The sequence below is a fragment of the Vanacampus margaritifer genome, chromosome 14 (assembly GCF_051991255.1).
Source record: "Vanacampus margaritifer isolate UIUO_Vmar chromosome 14, RoL_Vmar_1.0, whole genome shotgun sequence".
In the NCBI taxonomy this organism is placed as follows: Eukaryota; Metazoa; Chordata; class Actinopteri; order Syngnathiformes; family Syngnathidae; genus Vanacampus; species Vanacampus margaritifer.
Window position 1 is genome coordinate 21,472,958 of NC_135445.1, and position 26,171 is coordinate 21,499,128.

At 41.3% G+C, this 26,171-nt stretch overlaps 1 protein-coding gene across 11 annotated transcripts in view; it reads left to right on the plus strand.

Annotated features, from left to right (window-relative positions):
• The window catches only part of LOC144034208 (multivesicular body subunit 12B-like), a 102,681-nt gene that overhangs the window by 69,286 nt on the left and 7,224 nt on the right, over positions 1-26,171 (plus strand). For 9 of the 11 annotated variants that reach the window (XM_077542804.1, XM_077542797.1, XM_077542796.1 and 6 more), the window contains one exon: positions 8,711-8,766. In XM_077542804.1, coding sequence (XP_077398930.1) covers positions 8,711-8,766 — 56 coding nt within the window. Of the gene's footprint in view, positions 1-8,710; positions 8,767-8,914; positions 8,964-19,525; positions 19,630-26,171 lie in introns of those variants that run through there. The other 2 variants (XM_077542805.1, XM_077542806.1) reach the window with 2 other exon arrangements.

A 26,171-nucleotide genomic window follows, 5' to 3' on the forward strand; every position in this document is an offset into this window, starting at 1 on the left:
ATCGAAGTTGTGAATGATAAAACAGTCTACAAATACTGGTGGAATCACCAATGTTCAAATTTGGAGTGGATCTGCAAAAAGGTTTGCATTAAATACCACACCAGTGGAGCCTTGACTTCCAGGGACCCAGATGAGGAGCTGAGCTACGAGGACAGTGAATGTTATTCTTCAATAGTTGCAAATTATTAGCTCATCATGAGCTCATAATTGATCATCATGACATCATGTTTTGCTAATGCATTATAATGATCAGTAATGGACATTTCTGGATCATGTGTTAATCATTAGTTATGATTTGCAAATTATTAACTCACAATCCGACAACATTGCAAAGTATTAGTACATAATGAATTCAGAACTGCTCATCATGAGTTCATTGTCTGTAAATTTGTAAATTACTTTTTCCTATGCTTTCAATATTTATTAATTATTAGTTAGCAATCATTCAACTGTTGCAATTTGTTAGTTCATCATGAGTTCAGAACTGTTCATCATGAGTTCATTTGTTAATGCATTAACAAATTATTAACTAACAATTTGTAAATTACTTTTCCCTATGTTTTAAATATTTACTAATTATTAGTTAACAATCATTCAACAGTTGGAAATTGTTAGTTCATCATGAGTTCAGAATTGCTCATCATGAGTTCATCGTTTGTTAATGCATTAACAAATTAACAATTTGTGAATTACTTGTCCCTATGTTTTAAATATTTACTAATTATTAGTTAACAATTATTCAACAGTTGCAAACTCTTAGTTCATCCTGAGTTCAGAATTGCTCTTCATGAATTCATCGTTTGCTAATACATTTACAGCTTATTAACTAATAATTTGTAAAGTACTTATTCCTAATATTTTAATTATTACAAATTATTAGTTCAACATAAGTTATCATGACTTCATGTTTTACTAATGCATTACAAATGATTACCTAACAATCATTATTATAAAGTGTTACCAAAACAACCAAATAAGTCCAGTTGTGATTGATTCAATGCCATGAGAATGAAATGTCCTGGATAAATGAGAATATTATTCACGAGGGAGCTGGTTGAAACTGTGCTTTCAAAAGTTGAATGGAGACAGGGTTACGCGGACAAGATTTACAACGTGCAAGTTTAATGTACAAAGTATAGAAGAGATAATGTTTATTTTATATGAACAATGGAATACTGGATAAAAGTGTCGGCATGTGCAAAGATTGTCAACTGCGAGTTTGGCCAATGTACGTACACGCTTGATGAGCCGGCATGGATCCGCGGTGTTCAACCCCACGCACGGACAGACAGACAGGACTTCTTCCCATTAAATCGCCCACAACTGGACCAGAAGAAAGTCAATAACAACCTTAATAACCCGGTTTATTGTTAAAGACTTAAGCCATACTGCGTTGTGGAGAATGAGGGCTTTCAGGACATGATAAAAACATTAGCGCCCCCGATATGATGTGCAACTACTAGACTCTTGTCTGACACGCCGCAGTGAGGTCAGTTGCAGGGAGCGGCGTGGGGTGACGTCCAGACAGAAACCACAGCCCCCCGCCGCAAGATGTCCTGGTCAGCAGGCGAAACATCAGTGAATGGTGGCACCAGCTGACGACCCTGCAGCTGACCTCAAAGTGCACTGGAGGAGGTGCAGCAGGCAGCGATGCAAAGCAGCTAAACCTGTACTATTCAAATGACAAGTATACATCAACTTATGTATGGGTAGTACACAGGATCTGACACTATCTAAAAAGAGTAAACGTACTAGAAAGAAAAATATATTTATTAGTAGTTACAACTTATGAGTGTAGTATTTTATTAGGCAGATGCATGTTAAAACAGCATTGTAAAATACAAAGAAAAAGTTACTAATTTGGTCTGTAGCATGTCAGAACATTACATATGCAAAAATGTTGCTCACTGTTTTCTAAAATAAAAGCAGATGTTTGCAAATATGAACATTACAAGATTTAGATCATTTTGAATTAAACAAGATCAAGGGTGGCCAAGTTCGGTCCTCGAAAGCCCCTATCCAGCCTGTTTTCCATGTTTCTCTCCACTAACACATCTGATTCATGATCAGGATCCTTATCAGGCGTCTTCTTCTTCTTCTCCTTCTTCTTGGTAAACAATCTCATTTTTGGGGACCTAAACATTTACAATAACTCACCAAACTTTGCACACTCCTCGGGCTTGGCGAAAATTTTTATATTATGAAGTTGCCATAACAACATAACATATAGCGCCCCCTAGCGTAGAAAAATATGCACCAATCCCAGCATGTTTGACCGAAGGCTACAAAAATTGGCAGGCACATGAAGCTCCCTGAGACACACGCAAAAGTCAGTGGAAGCCATATCCTAAAATGTACAGGAAGTGAGCTATGAATTTTTGAATGTCCAATTTTGGCCCATTTTTGCACATTCACTGTGGTCATTATTTTTGCCCATTTGCCAACAGTTTTGATCCGATTTACTTCTAACTTGGCATGGATCATCTCAAGCCCTGGGACAACAACTGGGGAAAAAATCTTGACTTTTTGAAATACTATATGACGGAGGCAGGGCCTCAAATTTTGCCTTTAATATTTCCTTCATCAAAAAAAGAGGAAATGCTTGATAACACTGCTGTACAAGCTCCAAAAAATCCCAAACTTCTCATGCATCTTAATAGCCATGGCCTGAAAACATCTATATGATAATATTCAGTTATACATGTAGCGCCACCTAGTGGTGACAAGAAATGTCATACTTTACATTTTTATCGATTGTGTCAAGCTTGTTTGAGGGATCCAATTAAAATTTTGTCAGAAAAGCTTTAAGATGTTGATCATGCCCAACACCAAATATTGTAACTTTTCGCCAAAGGGCGTGGCCGTTACAGTCCCGCGAAGTCTGATGATTCACCATGACTATAAAAGCTGCGTTAACTTGACCTAAATGATCCTATCTTCTCAAAATTTCACACATTTGATGAGAGTCCAGGTCTGAATACATCTACAAACTTATATTTATTCGTACTGATAGAACCACCTACTGGCAATTAAAAAAAATAAAAATAAAAAATCTTGTACTTTTTTCTCCAACCACGTTTACTGGATCTACCAGTTTAGGCCTTCATGATATCATAACACGAAGTTTGTGAGTTTTCGCGAATCGCTGTGGGCGTGGCATGGTACTGTTTGCCAAGAAAACAACGCCAATTTTGAGGGCCTAAATATGCACAGAAACTCATGAAACTTGGCACGCACATCTGGCCTGGCAAAATGAGCATTTTTTTATTATGTATTGTGCGATTTTTACAAAAATTACTTACTAGCGCCCCCTAGAAATTTTTAACAAAGCAGCCCCGGTTGTATGTTTAAGCAAGATCTACGAATAAAAAAATATATTTATGAGGGAGCTTAAGACCTACAAAAAAGTCTCTTGGACCCATATGCTAAAATTAACAGAAAGTGAGGTACGAATTTTTGAATGTCCGTTTGTTGCCGATTTTTGGACATTTAGGGGGCATTGCCCATTTCTCCTACACATTTGATCCAATTGACAAAATTTGGATACTTTTTTAAGTGTGATAACTAAGTCATTTATGGATTATTTTTTTTACTTTTGACCACTCTACTATTTATTTATTAATTTATTATATCCTGTATGGAAAATAAAAGCAATATTGTGCTATGAGTAAAACTAACGATGATGTGTATATATATACTTTAAAATCGGGGCAACTCATTGCCAAAAAATAAAACGCTGATTTTGAGGGTCTTAACTTTGAGCAAAACCTCATTGAGCTTTGCTCACTCATCACACCTGGCAAAAAAAAAAACTATCCATAATATGTAAAAGTTCATTATGCCATTTTCAAATAAATTGAAAAAAAACCCAGCATCTACCGAAATTCAAACACCATCTGCTTCTTCCTCTAGTCGTTGAATCAGTGGAGGCTGATGTCTGTGGATCTCACTCTTCTTCATCTTTCCTTCCTTCCTTCCCTCAGTCTTTCCTTTGGTCTCTTGAGGTCTCCCAAATTTGTTGGAATTTAGATGTTTCTGGGGTTGGTGAAAGATTCTGGTTGGTAAACCGGTGGGTAGTTGGTGATGTCTGGTCGGTGCTGGAGTTCACTTTTCTTTGATTCTTCCTCGGGTCTCCTGGCAACCTCACGATTCTAGCTGGATTCTGAAGTATTCGGTTTAGGTGAACGGTATGGGATTTGTTATAGGTTTTAGGTGAATTAATGAGCACACACTCACACGCACGCACATATGCACACACAAAAAAAAGAAAAGAGGGAAGAGAGACCGCAATGATGATGACATGTCGAATCGGTAAGATTACCGAATGAACAATACTGAGCTCTCTCTCGGAAAAACAAACCAACAAAAAAAACAAGTTGATTCCAATCAACAGGAGCGTTATCAGGCTTATGCAGAGCTTGCTGATGAGCTGATCATATATCAGCTGTGTTGGAGAGAAGGGCAACATGCAAAACCTGCAGGACTCCGGCCCTCGATGTCCACCTCTGTGTTATAGTGACTCCTTTGAACAACGTTGAATGCTTTTATTTTGTTAAGTTCTCGGATGTGAATTGATATTAAAGTGACAAAGCTTTACTGCAAACCAGAGCCGCTGGCACTCTGCTGCAAGCAAGCCAAGAGCACGACTATGGAATATTACACTTAACTCTTTGACTGCCAGACGTTTTCAAAAACGGGTTGTCCCCAGTGCCAGCCGATTTAAGCATTTTGACTGATCTTTCAAGGTCCACAGAAAATGTTGTGTTTGGACTATGGAAACACACATACTACTTGTTTCTACCTTATTCCGTTCTTCAGCAATCAACAATAGAAAATAGGTTAGTTTCACCGAAATGCTCTGTTTTGAAACAAAAAACGGAGAAAAAGAGCTTTTTGTGAAACAATGTTATTTCATGCACTCCAGTGAATTCTACACTTCTTTTTGTCCATAAATGATGCCACAAACACCTAAATAGTGCTTTACTTCTGTAATACACCACCACCAACAATGAAAAAGTGTTTTTAGTTTGCAAAATAACAGTTTATTTACAGAACAGCGTAACAATTTGACAAAGTATTTACAAAAGTGTGCATGTGTGACTATTTACAATTGTGTGGAGTTTGAACTCCACAATTTTTCTTTTTGTGTGGTATACAGGGAAACACTCCCCTGGGTGCAAGGGGATGCAGCAGGATTTGCACCACAGGTTTGTTTCACTGCGAATGCCCTTTCGTGTGCAGACCCTACACTTTCTTGCTGGCTTTTTTTTCCGGGGAGTAGCAGGAATGTGTTGCAGCGTGTGTTTGGCCATGTTGCCATCAAGTCGGCTTTCAGGATCATTATGTGGTGACCTGGTGTTTTGTCTGGCTTCATGTCCTTCCATCCCAACTTCCTCCTGGTCTTGTGGCAACAGCCACCCTCTCACCACCTGCTGGATGAACTCCAAAAAATGTTGACACTTCCCAGGATTTTTTGCTTCGTGCAATATGTATGCATTGAACATGCATATCTGGAACATATATGCAACAAACTTTTTGTGCCACTTCAAAGTTTTACGTGTGAATGGGTGGTATGAGATGTTTTGATCCATCTTGTCCACTCCATTCATCTTGGAATTGTAGTCCACAACACAAATGGGTTTTTGGAAAGGCACTTTTTTTTTTTTGTGCCTTCCGCCACACCTCCACTGTCCGCATTTCATCTTCATGAAACGTTGTCACCATCCTCAACAAACGTTTGTCCTGCCATGCCACAATCAAAACATTCGTGTTGTGCCTTACCAGTTTCCCCCCCACCCCAAGGCCAGTGTTGGTTAGGCATGTGATCTCACTGGGTTCACCCCTGTTTTTCCTCAGCGTTCCACAAACATTGGTACGTGCTGCCAGGAGACGTTCACACAAAGCAATCGAATTATAAAAATTGTCCATAAATAGTGTGTACCCATTTCCTGGCAGACGATCCAGTAAGTTGAACACTGTGTCAGGGAGAGAACAACTAATACCAACATGGGGTTGCATATTAAAACAATACCCGGTTTGGGAGTCACACAAAATGTACGATTTGATACCATATTTGATCGGCTTTTGGGGGTTCTACACCTTGAACGAAAGATGTCCCTGGAAACTCATCATTCCCTCATCAATGCAGATATTCCTGCCCGGTTGAAACAGTTCCTTGAATTTGCTTACAACGTGATTGAACACAGGACGAATTTTAAATAGTTTGTCGTCTGAACTGTGTGTCTCGTTGACGTTGAAGTGCAGGAAACTCCAGATGAGCTGGAAGCGGTTTCGAGGCATCGCGCGACTGAAAAATGGTGTCGTCTCTATTTCGTCCTGAGTCCAATACATTTCTATACTGGGCTTGTTTATATACTCAGTAAGAAATTGCAGTGCAAAAAAAGTTTTGAGTTCGGACACAGACACTGGCTTCCAAGCATGACTCCTGCAGTGTGGCAGACTTTCAGCCCGTTTTTGCATAGACTGGCGTGCATATAAGTTTGTCTGATCAGCAATGTGCTGCAGAAGCTCGTCCGTGATGAAGAGTTGCAGGAAGTCAACTGGCCGGGTCGAATTCAGCTCTGCTGCGGCACCTCTCGGTCCTGGCTCCGCAGTAAAGGGGAATGAGTTTGGCTGCCAGCCTGCTTCATGCCAGCCAGAATTTTTGGGATCTGCAAATATACATTTCAATATCATATAATATTCATTTTAGATCAGTGTGATGCTATATATATATATATATATATATATATGTGTTTACCTTTTTTCTGGGATCCACTGGTCGATGGACCTTTATTTTGCTCACTCTGAGGAGTGTCACTCTGAGCTGCAGCTGAAAGAAATATATACAATTACAGTAATATCGAAAGACCGTTTTCTTTTGTTGTTGCGGTGTATTGAAAACACTTTTTTTTATACCTCTCTTTGTCGTCTTTGCAGTGGGACGTCGCTGTGAGCACGATCCGCGATCTATGAATGCACATTCACGTTACACGAGGTCTAGCAGCGTGCCGGAAAAGTATCTCATAGCAAGTTTGTGCTTACCTTCGCAGTCTTCTGCGGATAAAAGACTGTCCGAATCACTTTCTCCGTGGTCAGATTGTACCCACTCCTCCGAAGAATATCCATCGGACTCAGATACTCTTCGTCGTCGTCTGAATCAACGTCCTCGTGCGGAGAAGTGCTCGGTCGTGCACCACGTTTTCCGGCGCTAGCACCGCTAGCCTCTGAGGCCTTAAAACGTGGTCGAAGCTGCCGCCGCGTGTACGCTGCAACTTCGGCATCAACCTCGTTGTCACCATCATCATCGTCGTCCGATTTAACGTCCTCGCGTGCAGAAGTGCTCGGTCGTGCACGACGTTTTCCGGCGCTAGCACCGCTAGCCTCTGAGGCCTTAGGACGTGATCGAAGCTGCCGCCGCGTCAACGCTGCAGCTTCGGCGTCAACCTTGTTGTCACCATCATCATCCCCGTCGTCATAAACGTGCACTTTAGCACTGGTTGATGCTTCTCCTTTTTGAAAAAAACGATCAAGCGTGAGCTACTTCTTACCATCGGTCGCCATTTTTTGTTTCTCCTCAATTCTCATCTCCTCCTCGACGCTCTCGCTCTCGCCCCGCCTTGCCTTTTATACTACTGACGCCCACCCGATCTTGTCAAAAGAGAGTCATCGCTGCCCTCTAGGGGCCAAAAATAGTCATTAGGCTCACGAGACCTGCTTGAAACTTTCAGGACAGCTCCGCAAGCCTTCACAGCACCCGTTTCAAAAAAAAAAAAAAAAAAAATGTGAGGACGTCTTTGGCGCTCCTCCGTAGGTTTTTGCAGAACGTCATTTAACGTCTTTGGCAGTAAAAGAGTTAAGAGCTATTTTCTGGTGTTGCTGAGTAAAGTACGCCTCACGTCTAAAGATCAAGTGGCTTGGGGTCACTCCAACTGACAAGACGGTGTCCATTCGGCTCTTGGCGCTCTCAGGGTTTTTTTGCACACTCTTGGCATTCCCTCAATGAGCTTCAAGAGTCATCACCTGAAATGGTTTTGATGCCTTCAGTGAGAATCTACAATGTAAATTAGTAATGACAATAAAGCAATTAACACATTGAATGATGTTTGTCTAAACTTTTGGCCTGTACTTGTGCGTGTGTGTGTTTGTGTGTGCAGCGAAGGGAAGGCGGGGTGGGTCACTGTTGAACCATCATAACATTTTAATTTTCTTTATGTGACTAAATGCATTGGAGACATAACATCAATCAATAAACTTTCTTGGAGCAACCATAAAATAACCAAACTTTGACTGATGCCTCAGAAGACGGATTGTAAGCTTAATGTGGTCTTCAAGTTTGAGGCTGATTTACTCTGTAGAAAGGTCAAACTTCCTTATGTTTTAAAGGGTTCAAATCTTGGATGATGTCCCTATCTGCTATTGGAATCGACTTTCCAGTCACCAGTTCCTTAAAATGTCATGTCAATATCTTTTTCCTAAGGTATTTGTTGCTCTAGGCATTTGAAAGATGCATGGACCAAAACGTTAAACTCTTTTTTCTCAAAACTAGGGATTTCAACCTGTCAACATTAAAATTGTTGTAACTTGTCAATTTTTGAGGTACGCCCATGTATTATACTATGATATGAATATCTCAATTTTAATTTTTTGACATGAGGGCCCTTTTGCCTGAACCTGTCATATATGGAATTTATTTATCTGTGTCTTTCAGCAATGGATGGAGTGCCCTTCATGATCTCTGAGAAGTTTGCATGTGCCTCATCAGAAGTAAGTTTTTAAAATCCTTTTCCGTACCAGTACAGCAACTATTTTTTCAACAAATGTAAACAAATATATAAGTAATAAGTAAGAAATTAGAACACCAAACAACACAATTGTTAATATTTTGAAGGCAATACACCCAATTAAATTTCAGACATGCAGTTTGGTGTACTCCTGACCGTTGACATGAGAGTGAACACCAGGTGAGAATGCCCTGCTCTTCAGAAAGAAGATTTTTGTAGTTTGAAAGTCTAGTAAGGGATTTTAAAATATCTCAAAACATTTTAAAATCGGTTATTCCACTGCTCAGAAAAAATTGTATACAAGTGGAAGACATAAAAATTAATTGCCAGCGTGCCCAAGTCTGGTCATCAAAGCAAGTTCACCCGGAGAGCAGTTCGCGAGATGCTAACAGAAGTCTTCAAAACACCTAAAATGTTATTCCTGGGACAACTACAGGCTCTGGCGACTAACAGACAAAGAAGGAAGACAAGAGACTTAGATTATTTTTACTCTCGATGAGAATAGACTGAGATGTGCACAGATTACAATCTCCTACCCGCTCTGAAAGCACACTCCACGGAGTCCTCTCTTTTTAATAGGATGTTCTCTAGTTACACAAATGTTGCTGCTTTAAAGGGGAGGGGGAACACACAGCAGCAACCATCACAGATATGAGTCATAGTGCAGATAATAATACAGACGTGTGTTTCTTCAGCGCTGAAGGTTTCAACAGTCAAAGTTCAACAATTCATACGCAAAGTTTTTTAGCCGCTATCTTGTGATAAAGCATCCTTCCCACGGGGCTCTGCTCTCTTCACAGATAACTCCAACTCACATGATTCAAACGTTATACCGCTGAATAAATGCTTTACAATATTATAAGAGTAAATATGGGATAACTTATATACAAACCCAATTCCCAAAAAGTTGGGACACTACAAATTGTGAATAAAATATTAATGCAATTATGTGGAACTGACAAATTTCAATATTTTGTTCAGAATGGAACATAGAAGACAGGTCAAAAGTTTAAATTGAGAAAATGTATAATTTTAAGGGAAAAATATGTTGATTGTAAATTTCATGGTGCCAACAAATCTAAAAAAAAGTTGGGACAGGTAGCAAGTTGGGACACTACAAATTGAAGAAAAACTGAATGCAATTATGTGGAACTGCCAAATTTCAATATTTTGTTCAGAATAGAACATAGATGACAGGTCAAAAATTTAAACTGAGAAAAATGTATCATTTTAAGGAAAAATATGTTGATTGTAAATTTCATGGTGCCAACAAATCTCAAAAAAGTTGGGACAGGTAGCAATAAGAGGCTGGGAAAGTCAATTGCACAAAAAAACAAAACAACAACAGCTGGAAGACCAGTTACCACTAATTGTCCAATTAGTTAATTAATGGTCCATTGGCAACTTGATTGTCGTATTAAAAAAAGCTTTTGGGAGTGGCAGTGTCTCTCGGAAGTAAAGCTGGGTGGAGAATCACCAATTCCTCCAATGTTGCGCAGAAAAATAGTGGAGAAATATCAGAAAGGTGTTAAACCAGCGAAAAATTGCTAAAAGGTTGAAGTAATCATCATCTACAGTGCATAACGTCAGCCAAAGATTCAGAGAATCTGGAACAATCTCTGTGTGTAAGGGTCAAGGCCGAAAAATCATACTGGATGCCCATGATGTTCGGGCCCTTAAACGGCACTCACCGCAAACAGGAATGCTTACTGTAAGGACAATCTCAGAAAGGGATCAGCAATACTTTCAGAAAACATTGTGGGTGAACACAATCCACCGTGCCAGCCGCCGTTGCCAGATGAAACTCTACAGTACAATGAAGAAGCCATTTCTAAAGCAGACCAAGAAGCACAAGCGTTTCTCTGGGCCAGGGGTCATTTAAAATAGAGTGTGGCAAAGTGGAAACCTGTTTTGTGGTCAGACGAATCACAATTTGAAGTTATTTGTGGAAAACTGGGGCGCTATATCATACTGACTAAAGAGGACAAGGACAACCCAAGTTGTTATCAGAATAGTTTATAAGCCTGCATTTATGATCGTATAGGGTTGCATGAGTGCGTGTGGCATGGGCAGCTTACACATCTGGAAAGGCATCAACAATGCAGAAAGGTATATTCAGATTCGAGAACAACATATGCTCCCATTCAGGCATCATCACTTTCAGAGAAAATCTTGCATTTCTCAACACGATAATGCCAGACCACATGCGGCACCAATTACAACATCATGGCTGTGTAGGAAAAGGATCCAGGTATTGAAATGGCTGGCCTGCAGTCCACTTCTTTCACTTATAGAGCACATTTGGCGCATCAGAAAGGGGAAGGTGCAACAAAGGAAGCCCAAAACAGTTGAACAGTTAGAGAGAGGCGTGTTAGTCAAGGATGGGACAGCATTCCTATTACTTAACTTGAGTCCTCAATCCCCAGACGTTTGCACTGTTGTAAGAAGAGGGGATGTCACAGTGGTGAAAATGGCCTTGGATTTTTTGACTCCATGGAATTCAAAATCAACATAGTTTTCCCTTAAAATGATACATTTTCTCAGTTTAAACCTGTTCTTTATGTTCTATTCTGATTAAAATATAAACATTTGGCACTTCCACATAATTGCATTCAGTTTTCATTCACAATTTGTATAGTGTCCCAACTTTTGGGGAATTGGGTTTGTACAATTATTCTAACAGCAAGGAGGTGACTAAGCAAAAACATTAAGGCCAGACTTAAGTTGGCCAGAGAGAACATAGACAAAGACCAGGACTTTGGAATTATGTTCTTTTGACCGATTAATCTAAAATTTAATTATTTGGAGGAAGGTTTGGCACAATACAATGTTCCAGGAAAATGAACTCATACCAACTGTGAAGCATGGAGGTGGAAGTGTAATGTTTTTGGAGGACCTCGCCAGCTCACCATCATACTCTGTCATGAATTCTACAATGTATCACAAGGTTCTTGAGTAAAATGTGAGACAGTTTGTAAGAAAATGAAAGCAGAATTGGACCCTTTAACCAGTGGTGGTGGTAACGCATTACCACATTACTCCGAAATGACTACTTTTTTTTCTAACTAGCTATCTATAATTTATTACTATTTCCAAAGTAATTATATTAAGGGTTACTCCAAGTCACTGTGCATTACTTCATTGTGGTGATAGTGAGTCACAAGAACAGAATAAAGCACAGGCATTTTACTTCAGGAATGGCAACAATCACCACTGGGTTGCAGAAGTAACATGAGGCGCAGGTTTACCATCTCTATTCAGTTACGGTACATCACTCACATATGCACATGCAACAAAACGTTTTTTTTTTTCTTTTTTTCTTTTTCCAGGAGAGCTCAGTATTGTTCATTCGATTTGACATCATCATTGCTCTCTCTTTTTTTAAAAAAACAAATAAATTAAAAAAATTTAATAAATGTTTTTTTTTTTTAATATATATACATATATATATACATATACACACATATATATATATATATATATATATATATATATATATATATTTTTTTTTGTATGTGCGTGTGTGTGTGTGTGTGCGTGCGTGCATGCGTGCGAGCATGTGTGTATTCATCAGTTCACCTAAAGTCCATTAAAAAAAATCCCATACTAATAATATAATATAATAATAAATTGCCAAATGCAGAAACATCAATGTAAGTTATCACAATGTAGTGGCTCTCGCTAACAGACAGAATTAAGTAACCAGAATTAGGTTTAAAAATTCTATATACGTAGACCATGTTTCTATAAATTTTGATATTTGGTTTTTATTTGAGGCAGATATTTTTTCCATTAAAATGTGATTTATGAGGAGGTTGGTTAGACCATTGGTCGATATTCAGAGTTTGTTTATTTTTCCAGTTAACAAGAATTGTTTTTTTAGCGATAGTAAGGGCTACAAGTGTAGATTGAAATTGTTTATGTGGTAAGTCAGTTGTTGTTAGGTCACCTAGCAAACACAAGTTTGGAGATAAAGGTATCCTACAGTCCAAAATAGCGGAAAGTTTTTCTAAGACTTTAGTCCAGAAATACATAACCGGAGTACATAACCATAAAGCATGAACATAAGTGTCTGTATGTGTTTTGTAAGCATTGGAGACAAATGTCGGAGTCTGAGAGTCCCATTTTCTTCATCATATATTGAGTAATGTATGTTCTGTGAATAATTTTATATTGGATAAGTTGTAAATTTGTGTGTTTTGTCATTTTAAATGCGTTTTCACAAACTTGAATCCAAAAGTCAGGTTCCGGTGCTATAGACAAGTCTGTCTCCCATTTCGAGATGGGTAAAGACATTTTATCAGTATATGAAAGTAACTTATATATTTTTGAAAGTTTTTTTGTTGTTGTCGGAGAAAGCTTGTTAATATCTTTAGCTAAAACAGGCGGTTGGAGCGTACCCCGAAGTGTTGGAATTTTTTTCTTTATCATATTTTTAACTTGTAGATAATGTAAAAAATTTCCGTTTTTTATATTGTATTTTTGGAGCAAGGATGTATATGATATAAACATATTATCTGAGAAGAGAGGTGGAGATGTTTAATTCCTTTCTGCTACCACACACCTAAATAAAACGATTGCTTGTTAAGTTGAAAGTCGGGGTTATGGCATAGGGGAGAAAGCCCCCAGGGCTCCACTTCGGCTTTTGTAATTTCTAGTGTCTTTCACCAGGCAGTCAGGGTGGCGGAAATCATTGGGTTTTTAAAACAATTATGACGCTTAATCGATGTTGTAATAAAGAGTAGATCTCGAAGTCTGAGGTTATTACAATCCTTCTGTTCTAGTTCCAACCAACAGTTAGTGTCTCTGTTGGGTTGTGCCCATAGAACGATATATTGTAGCTGGTTAGCTATATAGTAGTACATAAAATTTGGTGCCTCTAGACCACCTTTGGATTTACTTTTCTGAAGAGTAGATAGACTAATCTTTGCTTTTTTTTTATTCCAGTAAAATTTTGTTACGGCTGAGTCCAACAACTGGAAACATTTAGCCGTAGGTTTAAATGGAATCATTGAGAAAAAATAGTTTATTTTGGGTAAAACTTTCATTTTAATGGTGGCTATTCGTCCTATTAGAGAAATAGGAAGATTATTTCAGCGCTCCAAGTCACTATAAATGTTATCCAGAAGTGGAGAAAAGTTTAAATGAATTAAATCAGTTAATTTAGGTGAGATTTTTATGCCTAAGTATTTTAAATTACCTATAGGAAATGAGTAGTGTGGGTCCTGGCTTGCAGGTTACCATAAATTTTCTGTAATAGGTAGAAGTGTTGATTTTGTCCAGTTAATAGAATAATCTGATAACTGTGAGAATTTAGTTATTAAATTAAATACTTCCCCTAGCGAAGTAGCCGGCTTTTTTAAATAAAGTAAGATGTCATCGGCATATAGATTAATTTTATGTTCTGCATGCAACAAAACTAATAGTTAATAAGAAAATTAAAGAGATGAAACACTATTGCAAACTCTGATGCAAACAACACAAACAACTGTATTGTATTATGGAACATGCATGCATTAAAGGGAAACTACGTATTTTTGTGAGGCATTCTGAGAAGCTGTCATCTTTGCCCTCCCATCACTTTTGATCAATCCTCATCCACAAATTCCTCAAACTCCTCATCTCCTGTATCTGAAACGAACAACTGGGCTAGTTCTCCACCAAAACACGCCACGTTCCCTCTCATCATTGCTGTATTGTCGGTCTCGACCCCGTGCGGCTCATCAGAAATGATGCCGGCTTTTGCGAAAGCTCGATTAGTGCAAGCAGACACGTTTAGTCCAAGCTTGAACGATCCATTCACAAATTGTGGCGTAACTCGCTTTAGCAGTTTCATAAAGCAAAAGTGGAGAGCATCAAGATGTCCAGTTTTATCTTTTATACAGGAAATCCGGCCCTGGTTGAAGACTGGCAAGCATGAGAAACCGAAAGACTCGCGTCATCTTTCAGTTGAGTCTTTCGGGTTCTAATGCCTGCCAGTCCTCAACCAGGGCCGGATTTCCTATATATAAGCAATATGTCGGCAGAAATGCTTCCACACAGACAGTCAAGTGGAGTGCTGACCAAAATTGCACAACATTTACAGTTTTTGGAACTCGGTGTACACAAAAGTCGCACCTCACTATTAGGGGTCGATTTTTGAGAACATTTATGACTTTTAAGTGCGCCTTACAGTTGTAAAAATACGGTACTTCCATGGGGCTGTGCAAACCAATGCTGCTGAAGACCAATACTGCTGAAGTTTTGACAGTTGTTTCTATGAGAAGAATGTGCGTAAGATGCCTGTAGAGTTGAGTCTGTTTTGATTGTGCTGTGTTTAATGGTTGTATTTTACAGGAAAGGCTATTAGAAAAGGCTTAAATTCAGAATCCATCCATCCATTTACTACCGCTTATCCGGGGTCGGGTCGCAGGGGCAACAGCTTTAGGTATAAAACTCAGACTTCCCTCTCCCCTGCCACTTCAACAAGCTCCTCCGGCTTCCCAAATCATTCCTGGGCCAGCCGAAAGACATAGTCTCTCCAGCGTGTCCTGGGTTGTCTCCGGGGCCTCCCTACGGTCGGACATGCCCGGAACACTTCTCCAGGGAGGCGTCCAGGAGGCCTCCGAACCAGATGCCCGAGCCACCTCAACTGGCTCCTCTCAACGTGGAGGAGTAGCGGCTAGAGTCCCTCCCGGATCACCGATCTTCTCACTCTATCTCTAAGGGAGAGCCGGATACCCTGCAGAGGAAACTTATTTCGGCCTCTTGTACCCGGGATCTTGTTCTTTCGGTCACGACCCACAGCTCGTGACCATAGGTGAGGGTAGGAACGTAGATCGACCGGTAAATCGAGAGCTTTGCCTTTTGGCTCAGCTCCTTCTTCACCACAACGGACCTGTACAGAGTCCGCATCACTGCATATGCTGCACCAATCCGCCTGTCGAGCTGCCGCTCCATCCTGCCTTTACTCGGGAACAAGACCCCAAGATACTTGAACTCCACTTGGGGCAGGATCTCATCCCCGACCCAGAGATGGCATGCCACCCTTTTCCGATTAAAGACTATGGTCTCTGATTTGGAGGTGCTGATCTTCATCCAAACCGCTTCATACTCTGCTACGAACAGCTCCAGTGAGAGTTGGAGATCACGGCTTGATGATGATAATAATAATAATAATAATCATGTATTATTTTTATAGGCGCCTTTCTTAACAATCAAGGACACGTACAATTTTAAAACGATTTAAATAAAAGCACTGTTTAAAAAATATAAAATAAAAGGATGGGAGGTTGGGCTGGTGGCGGTGCCAACAGGACCACATCATCTGCAAAAAGCAGAGATGCAATGCTGAAGCCGCCAAACAGGACCCCCTCAACGCTTCGGCTGCGCCTAGAAATTCTGTTCATAAAAGTTATGAACAGAATCAGTGACAAAGGGCAGCCTTGGCATAGTCCAACCCTCGCTGGGGATAAATCCGACTTACTGCCGGCAATGCGGACCAAACTCTGACACCGGTTGTACAGGGACCGAACAGCCCGTATCAGGGGGCTTGGTACCCCGTACTCCCAAAACACCCCCCACAGGACTCCCCAAGAGACACAGTCGAACTCCTCCAAATCTACAAAACACATGTAGACTGGTTGGGCAAACTCCTATGCACCCTCGAGGACCCTGCCGAGGGTGTAGAGCTGGTCCACTGTTCCACGGCCGGGACAAAAACCACACTGCTCGCCCCTGAATCCGAGATTCAACTTCCTGACAGACCCTCCTCTCCAGCAACCCTGAATAGACCTTACCAGGAAGGCTGAGGAGTGTGATCCCTCTATAATTGGAGCACACTCTCCGGTCCACCTTCTTAAAAAGAGGGACCGCTACCCCGGTCTGCCAATCCAGAGGCACTGTCCCCAATGTCCATGCGACGTTGTAGAGGTATGTCAACCACGACAGCCCCAACACATCTAGAGCCTTTAGGAACTCTGGGCAGATCTCATCCACCCCCGGGACCTCGCCACCGAGGAGCTTTCCAACCAGCTCAGTGACTTCGACCCCAGAGATAGGAGAGCCTACCTCAGAGTCCCCAGACTCTTACAATTCTGCTTCCTCAAAGGAAGACGTGTCGGTGGAATTGAGGTCTGCGAAGTATTCTCCCCACCGACTCACGATGTTCCGAGTCAAGTTTTTTTTTTTTCTTCACCCGAGTGGCTGCTTGTTACAGCAGCTCCGTTGTGTTTGTGATTGTTGTATGTTACATTGCAAGAACAAACTCTGCAGTAGGGACATTGAACAGCTGGCCATTAGTCTGTGGCCATATTCTCCCATGTCATTGCAATCGTAGCGTATGTTCCCCGCTCTGCAAATGCTAACACTGCCAGCGCAACTCTCCACTCGGTTGTGAGCAGGCTACAAACATAGCATCCACAAGCCCTCCTCTCGATAGCAGGTGACTTTAACCATGCCTCTCCCTCCTCTACATTGCCAACTTTCAGCCAATATGTCACCTGCCACACCAGAGGAAATAAGACCCTTGATCTCTTTAATGCCAACATCAAGGAGTCGTACACATCCTCACCTCGACCTCCTCTGGGGAGATCCGACCATGATCTTGTTTATGTTCTCCCTGTGTACAAGCCTTTAGTACACAGACAACCAGCCACCACCTAAACAAGGAAGATGTGGTCTGAGGAGGCTGTAGAGACATTGAAAGACTGTTTTGACTCCACAATGTGGGATGTGTTCTGTGATGACCACGGGGAGGACATTGGCCATCTAACCAGCTGTGTGACGGACTACATTAACTTTTGTGTTAACGCTACCATTCCTGTTAAGACTGTAAGACAGTTTGTGAACAATAAACCGTGGATCACTCTTGCTATAAAAATGCTCCTAAAAAAAGAGATCTGCTTTTAAATTGGGGGACAGGGAGCGGATGAGGATGGTGCAGAGGCAACTAAGGAGGAAGATCAGAGAGGGGAAGAGTAGCTACAGGAGAAGGATGGAAGAACAACTGCAGCCCAATGATGTCAGCAGCGTCTGGAGGAGTTTGAAAACAATATCTGGACACAGTAACCTCAGACCTGTGTGGGACAAGGATCAGGAGTGGGTGAATGACTTAAATAGTTTTTTTAATCGGTTTGACCATCTATCAAACACCCTCCCGACTTAACCAACTCTGCTGCAACTTCCTCCCCCACTTACTGAGAGGACCCTCTCTGTATCCAGTGTGGCCTGCTCTACAGCACAGGTTGAAAGAAAACTGTCAAGGCTCAAGGTCAAGAAGGCTACTGGTCCGAATAGCTTAAGCTCAAGGCTCCTCAAATCTTGCGCAAGGCAACTGTGTGTTATTGTGGAGCATATTTTCAACATGAGCTTGAGGCTGAAAAAGGTGCCACTGCTGCGGAAGACATCTTGCGTGGTACCGGGTGCCCAAGTCATCTCGGCCTAGTGACTTCAACCACTACCGACCACTAGCCCTGACATCCCACCTGGCAAAGACCCTGGAGAGACTGGTCCTCCACCACCTGCGCCCCCCCGTGAGTACTTTGGCAGACCCACAACAATTTGCCTACCAGCAGGGAATTGGATTTAGGACACCGTCATCTTTCTCGTCCAGAGATCCCTTTCCCATCTGGAGAGGCCCGGAAGTACTGTGAGAATCATGTTCTATGATTTCTCCAGTGCTTTTGATACCATCAAGCCAGATCTCCTGAGGGGTAAACTGGAGCTCAATGGGGTGTCCCACCAGCTAACATCATGGGTTCTGAACTTTCTCACCAATAGGCTGCAGTATGTGAAGACGAGCGGCCGTGTGTCTGATACGATGATCTGCAGTATGGGGGCGCCTCAATGGACTGTTCTAGCGCCTCTACTGTTCACCATTTACACAGCCGACTTCTCATACCACACGACGAACTGTCACCTGCAAAAGTTCTCGGATGACTCTGCCATCTTTGGTCTCATCAACAATGGAGATGAGACAGCGTACCAAGAACTGAACAAGAACTTTGTGGCCTGGTGTGAGGAAAATCGCCTCCGAATTAATGCAGAAAAAACTAAGGAGCTGGTGGTGGATTTTCGCCTGAATAAAGGTAATTTAACCCACCCCCTTTTGGTGAACATCTACTGAATAGACATTGAGATAGTGGACTCTTACAAGTACTTTAGGAACCTGGACTGGTGCCTGGAACCTGGACCTTCGGGGTGCGGAAGGACTTATTAAGGACCTTCTATGACTGTGGTGGCCTCGGTCTTATTTTACGGTGTGGTTTGGTGAAGAAGGCAGGCTCTGTTCCAGGCTCCAGTCTTGAAACGGTAGAGGTGGTAGGCAACAGGAGAATGGTGACAAAGCTGTCATCTATCCGGGTTAACACCTCCACCCCCTGTGCAGGACTGTTCGAGCCATGGAGAGCACCATTAGTGCTAGGCTTCTTCACCCACGCTGTAACAAGGAAAGGTACCGAAGGTCCTTCCTACCCACTGCTGTTAGACTTAACCATCAGCTGTACTCTTGGTAGACCATTGATGTGGTGTGATGTGATGTTTTAGTTTCAAATGTAACAAATGTGATGATGATGCCATCTATTTGCACTACACTGTATTGTGTTTCTCGGTTTTTATTTATCTATAGGCTGCATAAGTATTTTTTGTGATACATATTATTTATATATGATGTGTGATGATGTGTATTGCTGCTGGTAACGCTGTAAATTTCTCCACTGTGGGATAAATAAAGGTGTATCTTATCTTATCTCCACTATACACAGTGTTAATGGTGCACTGCTTTCCTCTCCTGAGACGCTGGATGGTGGACCAGAATTTCTTCGAAGCCGTCCAGAAGTCGTTTTCCATGTCCACACAGAACTCCTGCCATGTCAGAGTTTTTTCCTCAGCGACCACCAAAGTTGCATTCCGCTTGGCCAGCCGGTATCTGTCAGCTGTCCCACAGGCCAAAAAGGCCCGATAGGACTCCTTCAGCTTGACCGCATCCCTTCTGGTGGACACCAGCGAGTTCGAGGATTGCTGGCACGACAGGCACTGACCACCTTACGGCCACAGCTTCAATCAGCCGCCTCGGCAACGGAGGCGAAGAACATGGCCCCCACTCGGACTCAACCCCCCGCCTCCCCCGAGACAAGACAGAAGTTCTGCCGGAGGTGGGCATTGAAACTCTTTCCGACAGGAGATTCCGCTAGAAGTTCCCAGCAAACTCTGCGTTTGGGTCTGCCAGGTCTGACCGGCATCTTGCCCCACCATCGGAGCCAACAGACCACCAGGTGGTGATCAGTTGACAGCTCTGCCCCTCTCTTCACCCAAGTGTGCAAAACATGCGGCCGCAAACCCGATGACACGACTACAAATTCGATCATTGAACTGCGGCCTAGGGTGTGCTGGTGCCAAGTGCAGCCTAAGGGTTATGGGATGGTGAGTTTTAATGTACAAGATTTTATGGCCTCAAGAAAAACTGTTTGCGAAAATGTGAACGTCTCTGCTACATTTATTGGACCGTGGAAAAACACCACGTGCTGCATTTAAGTAGGGATGGGTACCATTCTCATTTGAACCGGTTTGGTTCCAATTGTCGGTGCTGGGGTATCAATACCGGTACTAAACAATACCAATTTTTGGTACTGTTGTTCTGTTGTTTGTGGTAATAAATATAAATTTATTTGACAATAAAATAATAAAAAATAACATTCACTTTAACAGTAATTTTTCATTAATTAAAATCAGTCAGATTTTCTGACAAATAATAAAATTAAATGAAAATGAATTCATAACACATGAGCCAGAAAGGATGGAGTAAAAAAAATCAAGATATAACATTAATAAAGTATAAGTAATAACATAAATTAATATTACAAATAACAAAAATAGAAGCAAAGTTCTTTACTATAAACAACATAAAGAACAAAATTAAGCAGTAATACAAGAACCGATGCTAAATAATTGTATTAGTGTTATTTTGGTTCTTTGTGCAGTTTTTCAAGAACAGGCATGTGCACGTAGCGCGATAAATTCTGATCCCAACTTGGAGTGAAATCTCGCAAAAAATGACAGTTGGAAGAGGATATGAACAATGACAATGAAGAGAATAATTGGGACTCTGGAGCAAACTCCAGATATAGTTAGAAAAATATATGTATTTTTTTATGCCCTTTATGGAGAATAATAGCAGTAAATTAACTATGCTGTATATATATATATATATATATATATATATATATATATATATATATATATATATATATATATATATATACATATATGTAAAATAAAAGTCTGCTTAGAATATTTCATATGACATATTTAGAGGCTTGAATAAGTCCATAAATCATAACAATATAATTTTTTATGCATGCCCAGTTTTCACACAATGGCAGTTTTCTGAATAACACAAAATTCTTGTAATTTTGCCCAAATCAGTTTTTTCCTTTGAAGTGTGATAACTTGAAAAAAAATGTCACTTTAACCGCTCAAAATGTTCAGTAGCATCAAACTTATCTATACATATATAGTTTTTTTTTAATGCCCCTTATGAACAATAATAGCATTATTATGCTAATAGCAATAATAACTATGCTGTATGTATATATACTGTATATATATATATATATATATATATATATATATATATATAAAATAAAAGTCTAATTTGAATATTTCATATGACAGTTAGAGGCTTAAACAAGTCCATAAGTCATAACAATAGAATTTTTTATGCATGCCCAGTTTTTACACAATGGCAAATATTTTTTTAATAACTATGCTGTATATATATATATATATATATATATATATATATATAACCCTTAAAGTGTGATAACTTAGTCATTTATGAATATTTTTTTTACTTTCAGCCGCTCAAAATGTTCAGTGGCATCAGACCTATCTAAATATATATAGTTTTTATTTTTATTTTTTTAATTCCCCCTATGTACAATAATAGCAGTATTATGCTAATAGCAAGACTAACTATGCTGTATATATATATGTATATATATATAAAATAAAATACTAATTTGAATATTTCATTTGACATAGTTAGAGGCTCAAACAAGTCCATAAATCATAACAATAGATTTTTTTTATGCATGCCCAGTTTTTACACAATGGCATTTTTCTGCATAAAATTCTTGTAATTTTGTCCCAAATCAGGCTTTTCCTTTGAAGTGTGATAATTTATGAAAACTTTTTTTCACTTTCAACCGCGCAAAATGTTCAGTGGCATCAGACCTATCTATACATTATGCTAACAGCAAAACTAACTATGCTGTATATATATATTATGGATAGATATAAATCAAAGTAAAATATTTCATATGACATAATTAGATCCTTGAATAAGTCAATAAGACGTAACAAGATATTTTTTTCTTTAGAATAAGAAGGTCAAAGTCACAATAACTGATTTTGATGACAGAATTTATGAGTAACACTTAAGAACAAATATGCAGAATTCATGAACATGAAACACCAGTTACTGAAACGAAGAACTACTACTAACTAAACACCAGAACTACTTTTTTTTCCCCATTTAACATTTCATGCAATGGGTCTTTATGTGTTTTTTGCAAATGTAAGTTCCACATTTTGCGCAAAACGTTTGAAGCCCGAAGTGGCTTTGTGCAAAGGCCACATTGTTTGCACTTAGACGGGGGTCCAGCACACTGCTCTGCATGCTCCACCTGCTCCACCAAGCCTTCGGCAGAAGGCTTTGCTTCCCGTTTCAAAATTTCAGGCCAAATTAGAGCCTTACCTAGTTCCTCAAGCCGCTTGAAGCTTTTCTTATGGTTCGCTGTATGATGCCCTAGTTGGAAAACAAATCTAACGCAGTTTCAGGGCTGCTGATACTGGCTACTGCGTAGAGGGTTGCCCCGGTATTAGGAAGGGGATGGGGGAAATAATGTGTGGCCACTTCGTGAGTAGGAGACCATAATAGTTTTTAATTTTTTGAGAGACACTCACTAATTTCTTTGCCCTGATCGCCGTCATTTTCATCATCATCTGCCTCCTCGTCGTGTTCATCGGCGCCCCCCCCCAACACCACCCCCCACCCTCCTCGCTCTCACCTTCGCGATCATCTGCGTCCACTTCCCACACCTCGTCATGCTCATCTCCGTATTCATCGTCATCATCCTCTTCCTTCTCTGGCATTCAAAGTCCAAGAGTAGACTCTTCAACCTTTTCCGAGCTCTCCGAACTAGCGTCAGAATAAAATTCTTCTTCGGAATTGGTACTTTCTAAAACGAGCCGAATCACGTCCTCCAATACCATCTTTCTAGCCACTGCTACCAGTTGTGGTGAAAGACATGCAAAGTAGTGATCATCGCGAGAACGACCTCAAAAATGCCCAGAACCAATAAGAGTAAAGAAGTTCCAACACCCAACCAGTAAAAGTTGAAATTTTTTTTGCATTTGTGGGCAGTACCTTTGTAATTTCTTGTGCACACCTGCAAATACGCATTCTCAAATAGACTGAAAGTGAGCTCAGACACATCAACACCAAACTTTTTTGTAATGCCAACCTATTTTATCACATTCATTTTGACCAATCTGCAGCGAGCTTTGCACAAGCAAATTCATTTATTAGCCTATGGCGCCACCTAGTGGATTTTTGGGTGTTAAAACTCAACACACAAATTGCAATTGCAACAGTAATCACGGAAAATGCATTATAACACATCAGGTTTACAGCATATCAAAAACTGTGATTTAAAACGGGAGTCAATGAGCCAAAATCTGACATTATTACAAGAATTTCGAGTGAATCTCTCCCTCCTGTTTGCAATAATTATAAATTGCAGCATGGCGCCATTTTGAACTTCTACATTTTTTAGCAATCCTGGTGAAATGTCAGGTCCCTAGTGTATTTTTTCCAAATGCTTTTTCTTTGATGAAAAAGAAAAACATAAAAATGCCAGAAAATGGACAAATAACACCGACGGGTAGGTGTAAATGTTTTTTTTTTTTTTAGCTTGCTGTTCTCTTGAGATTTACTGTTCACATGAAAGAAAGTATTTTCTTAAATTTACGAAGACCTTTTCAATTTCGTCCCTCATCGACCACTAAGTGGCAGTGCAGAACAGCGCGGAAAGTGCCTTTGTACATGTGCAGACGAGAATGCATACTTAAAGGAGACGTAGTCCAGTCCTGCGAGTGACGTATGCCATGTGTATTATAGGGAATGGAACCCAGAAAACAGTCTCTCAAACCTTCTTGTGTGTTTGACTTTCTCTTGCTTTGCATACTGCTGTTCTTCTTGTCCGTTGCTGGTGGCCTGTGATCGTGTCAATTGGGGCTGTGGAATGGTTTCCTCTGCCCTCCTTGGCTGTAACCGTGCTGTGTGTTTTCTTCACGTTTTGTTACCTGTGTAGTTGAAATATTTTGACACGGCCACTGCTGTTTTCACTGGCAGCTCGCCTGTTTGTGATTCTGTGGACACTGGGGTTCCCCGTTCTTCAAGATTACGGCGCCTCATTGCGGGTGCCTCTTCACATTTGACGTTGTATTGTTCCAATACCGTTTTTTGCCCCCCGATACCAATTCCGTTTTGCATTATCGGCCGATGCCGATACCATACCGATACCGGGTTTGTTTGTTTTTTCCAACATGAAAAAGCTGCCCTGCCATTGGCTCAGAGCATTCAAGGGCCAATAGGATATCTTGGCTCGGCATGCAGTGAACACGTCACACATCACTGAATGTCTTGCACAAGCAATACACAAGATTCTGCATCCAAAGTCCTATATTAGCGTCGGAAATAATGGTATATGGCATGTTACTTGTTAGTACTTGCCAATGCTGATACCACCGTTTTAATGCAGTATCAGGGCCTCTCCCGATACTGGTATCGGTATCGGAACAACACTAGTTTGACGGTGCATATTGTGTTGTATCAGCATCTGTTGCCATCTTACCGGCGGCTGCTTTGATGAACTTTTGCTAGCGATGGTATTGTACCTCGTAACCTCTCCTAGCTCATAGTGTCACACACCAATACGCAGCCGCTGCCATCCGGCTGCCATCTTGGCAGCGGCTGCTTTGTTGAACCCTAAAGGGGGCGGTTGCCGCCTCCTCTCCCGGCCGTTAGCCTGTCACCTCTTCATATGCTTTTCCGCTGCGCATCGGGTTGTGACTTCTACTCTTTGTCTGTTATGGAGGACGCCATTTTCTGTAAGGTTTGTGGCTGATCCTTCTTACTCAATGTGGGCTGCATTGACCACTGCCTTAATTGTTGCAGTGTAGCCGGCGCTGACGCTTGTCCGCCTGTCACCTGCTACTGTCAGCGTTGCGCCTCAGTCTTTTGTCGATGTTGACCAGGGTCATTCATCGTCGGGCTACCACCACCCCTCGTGGGGACAGATTAAAGCGTAGGACCAATCTCGCTTCTGCCTCGCAGAGAAAAAAGTATTGGTCTGATCCTCGGCTTACCTTGAAGGGGAACCGTTTGGAGGCTGCCTTAAAGGAAATGCAGGCTTCTCAGTGGGGAGGCTGGCTCCCTTCCACCTCTGAGGTGGCGTTGCCCGCTGCACCTTTGCCGGTGCTCACCCAGGTTGATGATGATGATGATGATGATGATGTTGTCTCTATTGTGGCCTAAGGATAATTTTTCCAGGACTCAGAGACTGCGTGCGCTTCTGCGACTTCGCAAACGGGCTCTCTTGTCTCTGCCTCTCCTCCCTCTGTACTTGGTTCATCTGGAGTAGTTTTGGTGCATACTGTTTTGCTTAGTGCTTCCGGCGATTACGGTTGGATCCATCTGACCTTTCTCAGCCTCCCCCTGAATGTGGCCTCTCTCCAGTAAATCATTCCTCGCCTTCTTTTTGGTCCCTGCATCTCAACACTATGTGGTGGACCTTCATTCCTGCTGTAGTGACACGGCAAGAGTGCCACTCTCGGCTCCCGGTGGACGGCTGTGCCCTGGCATCCATGTGGGTTGTCGGTTTAGGTCGGATATCTAATATGGAACCCACTGTGGCATCTCTCATTGTCTCCCTTGAGGAAGCCCTCAGACAGTCTGTGAGGTGCCCTGTCCCTCAATGTCGCGTGATGGACGACCTGCTCACTAGTTTGTATAACGCGGCAGCACGCCTGGGCAACTCCCCGGCTCATATTCTGCTTGCACTCTGTGCGGATTTGCAGGATGGCGATGTGGAGGAGGCTTCGTTCCTTTTGTAAAATGGCATTGAAGGACTTTGCCCTCTTATCTTGGGAGCACAGCCGGGGTTTAGTAGCTTGAATAATGGCGCTACTGAAATATAAACAAAACAAGTAGAGCACGGCGCAGAGCTCTTGCTCATGTTATAAAAGATGAAAACCATAAAGCCTCACACGCAACCGATTCATAGCCACGCAATATCCGGTCCACAACTTTACAAGCAATGTATCTATGGATTCCCGGCAGATTTT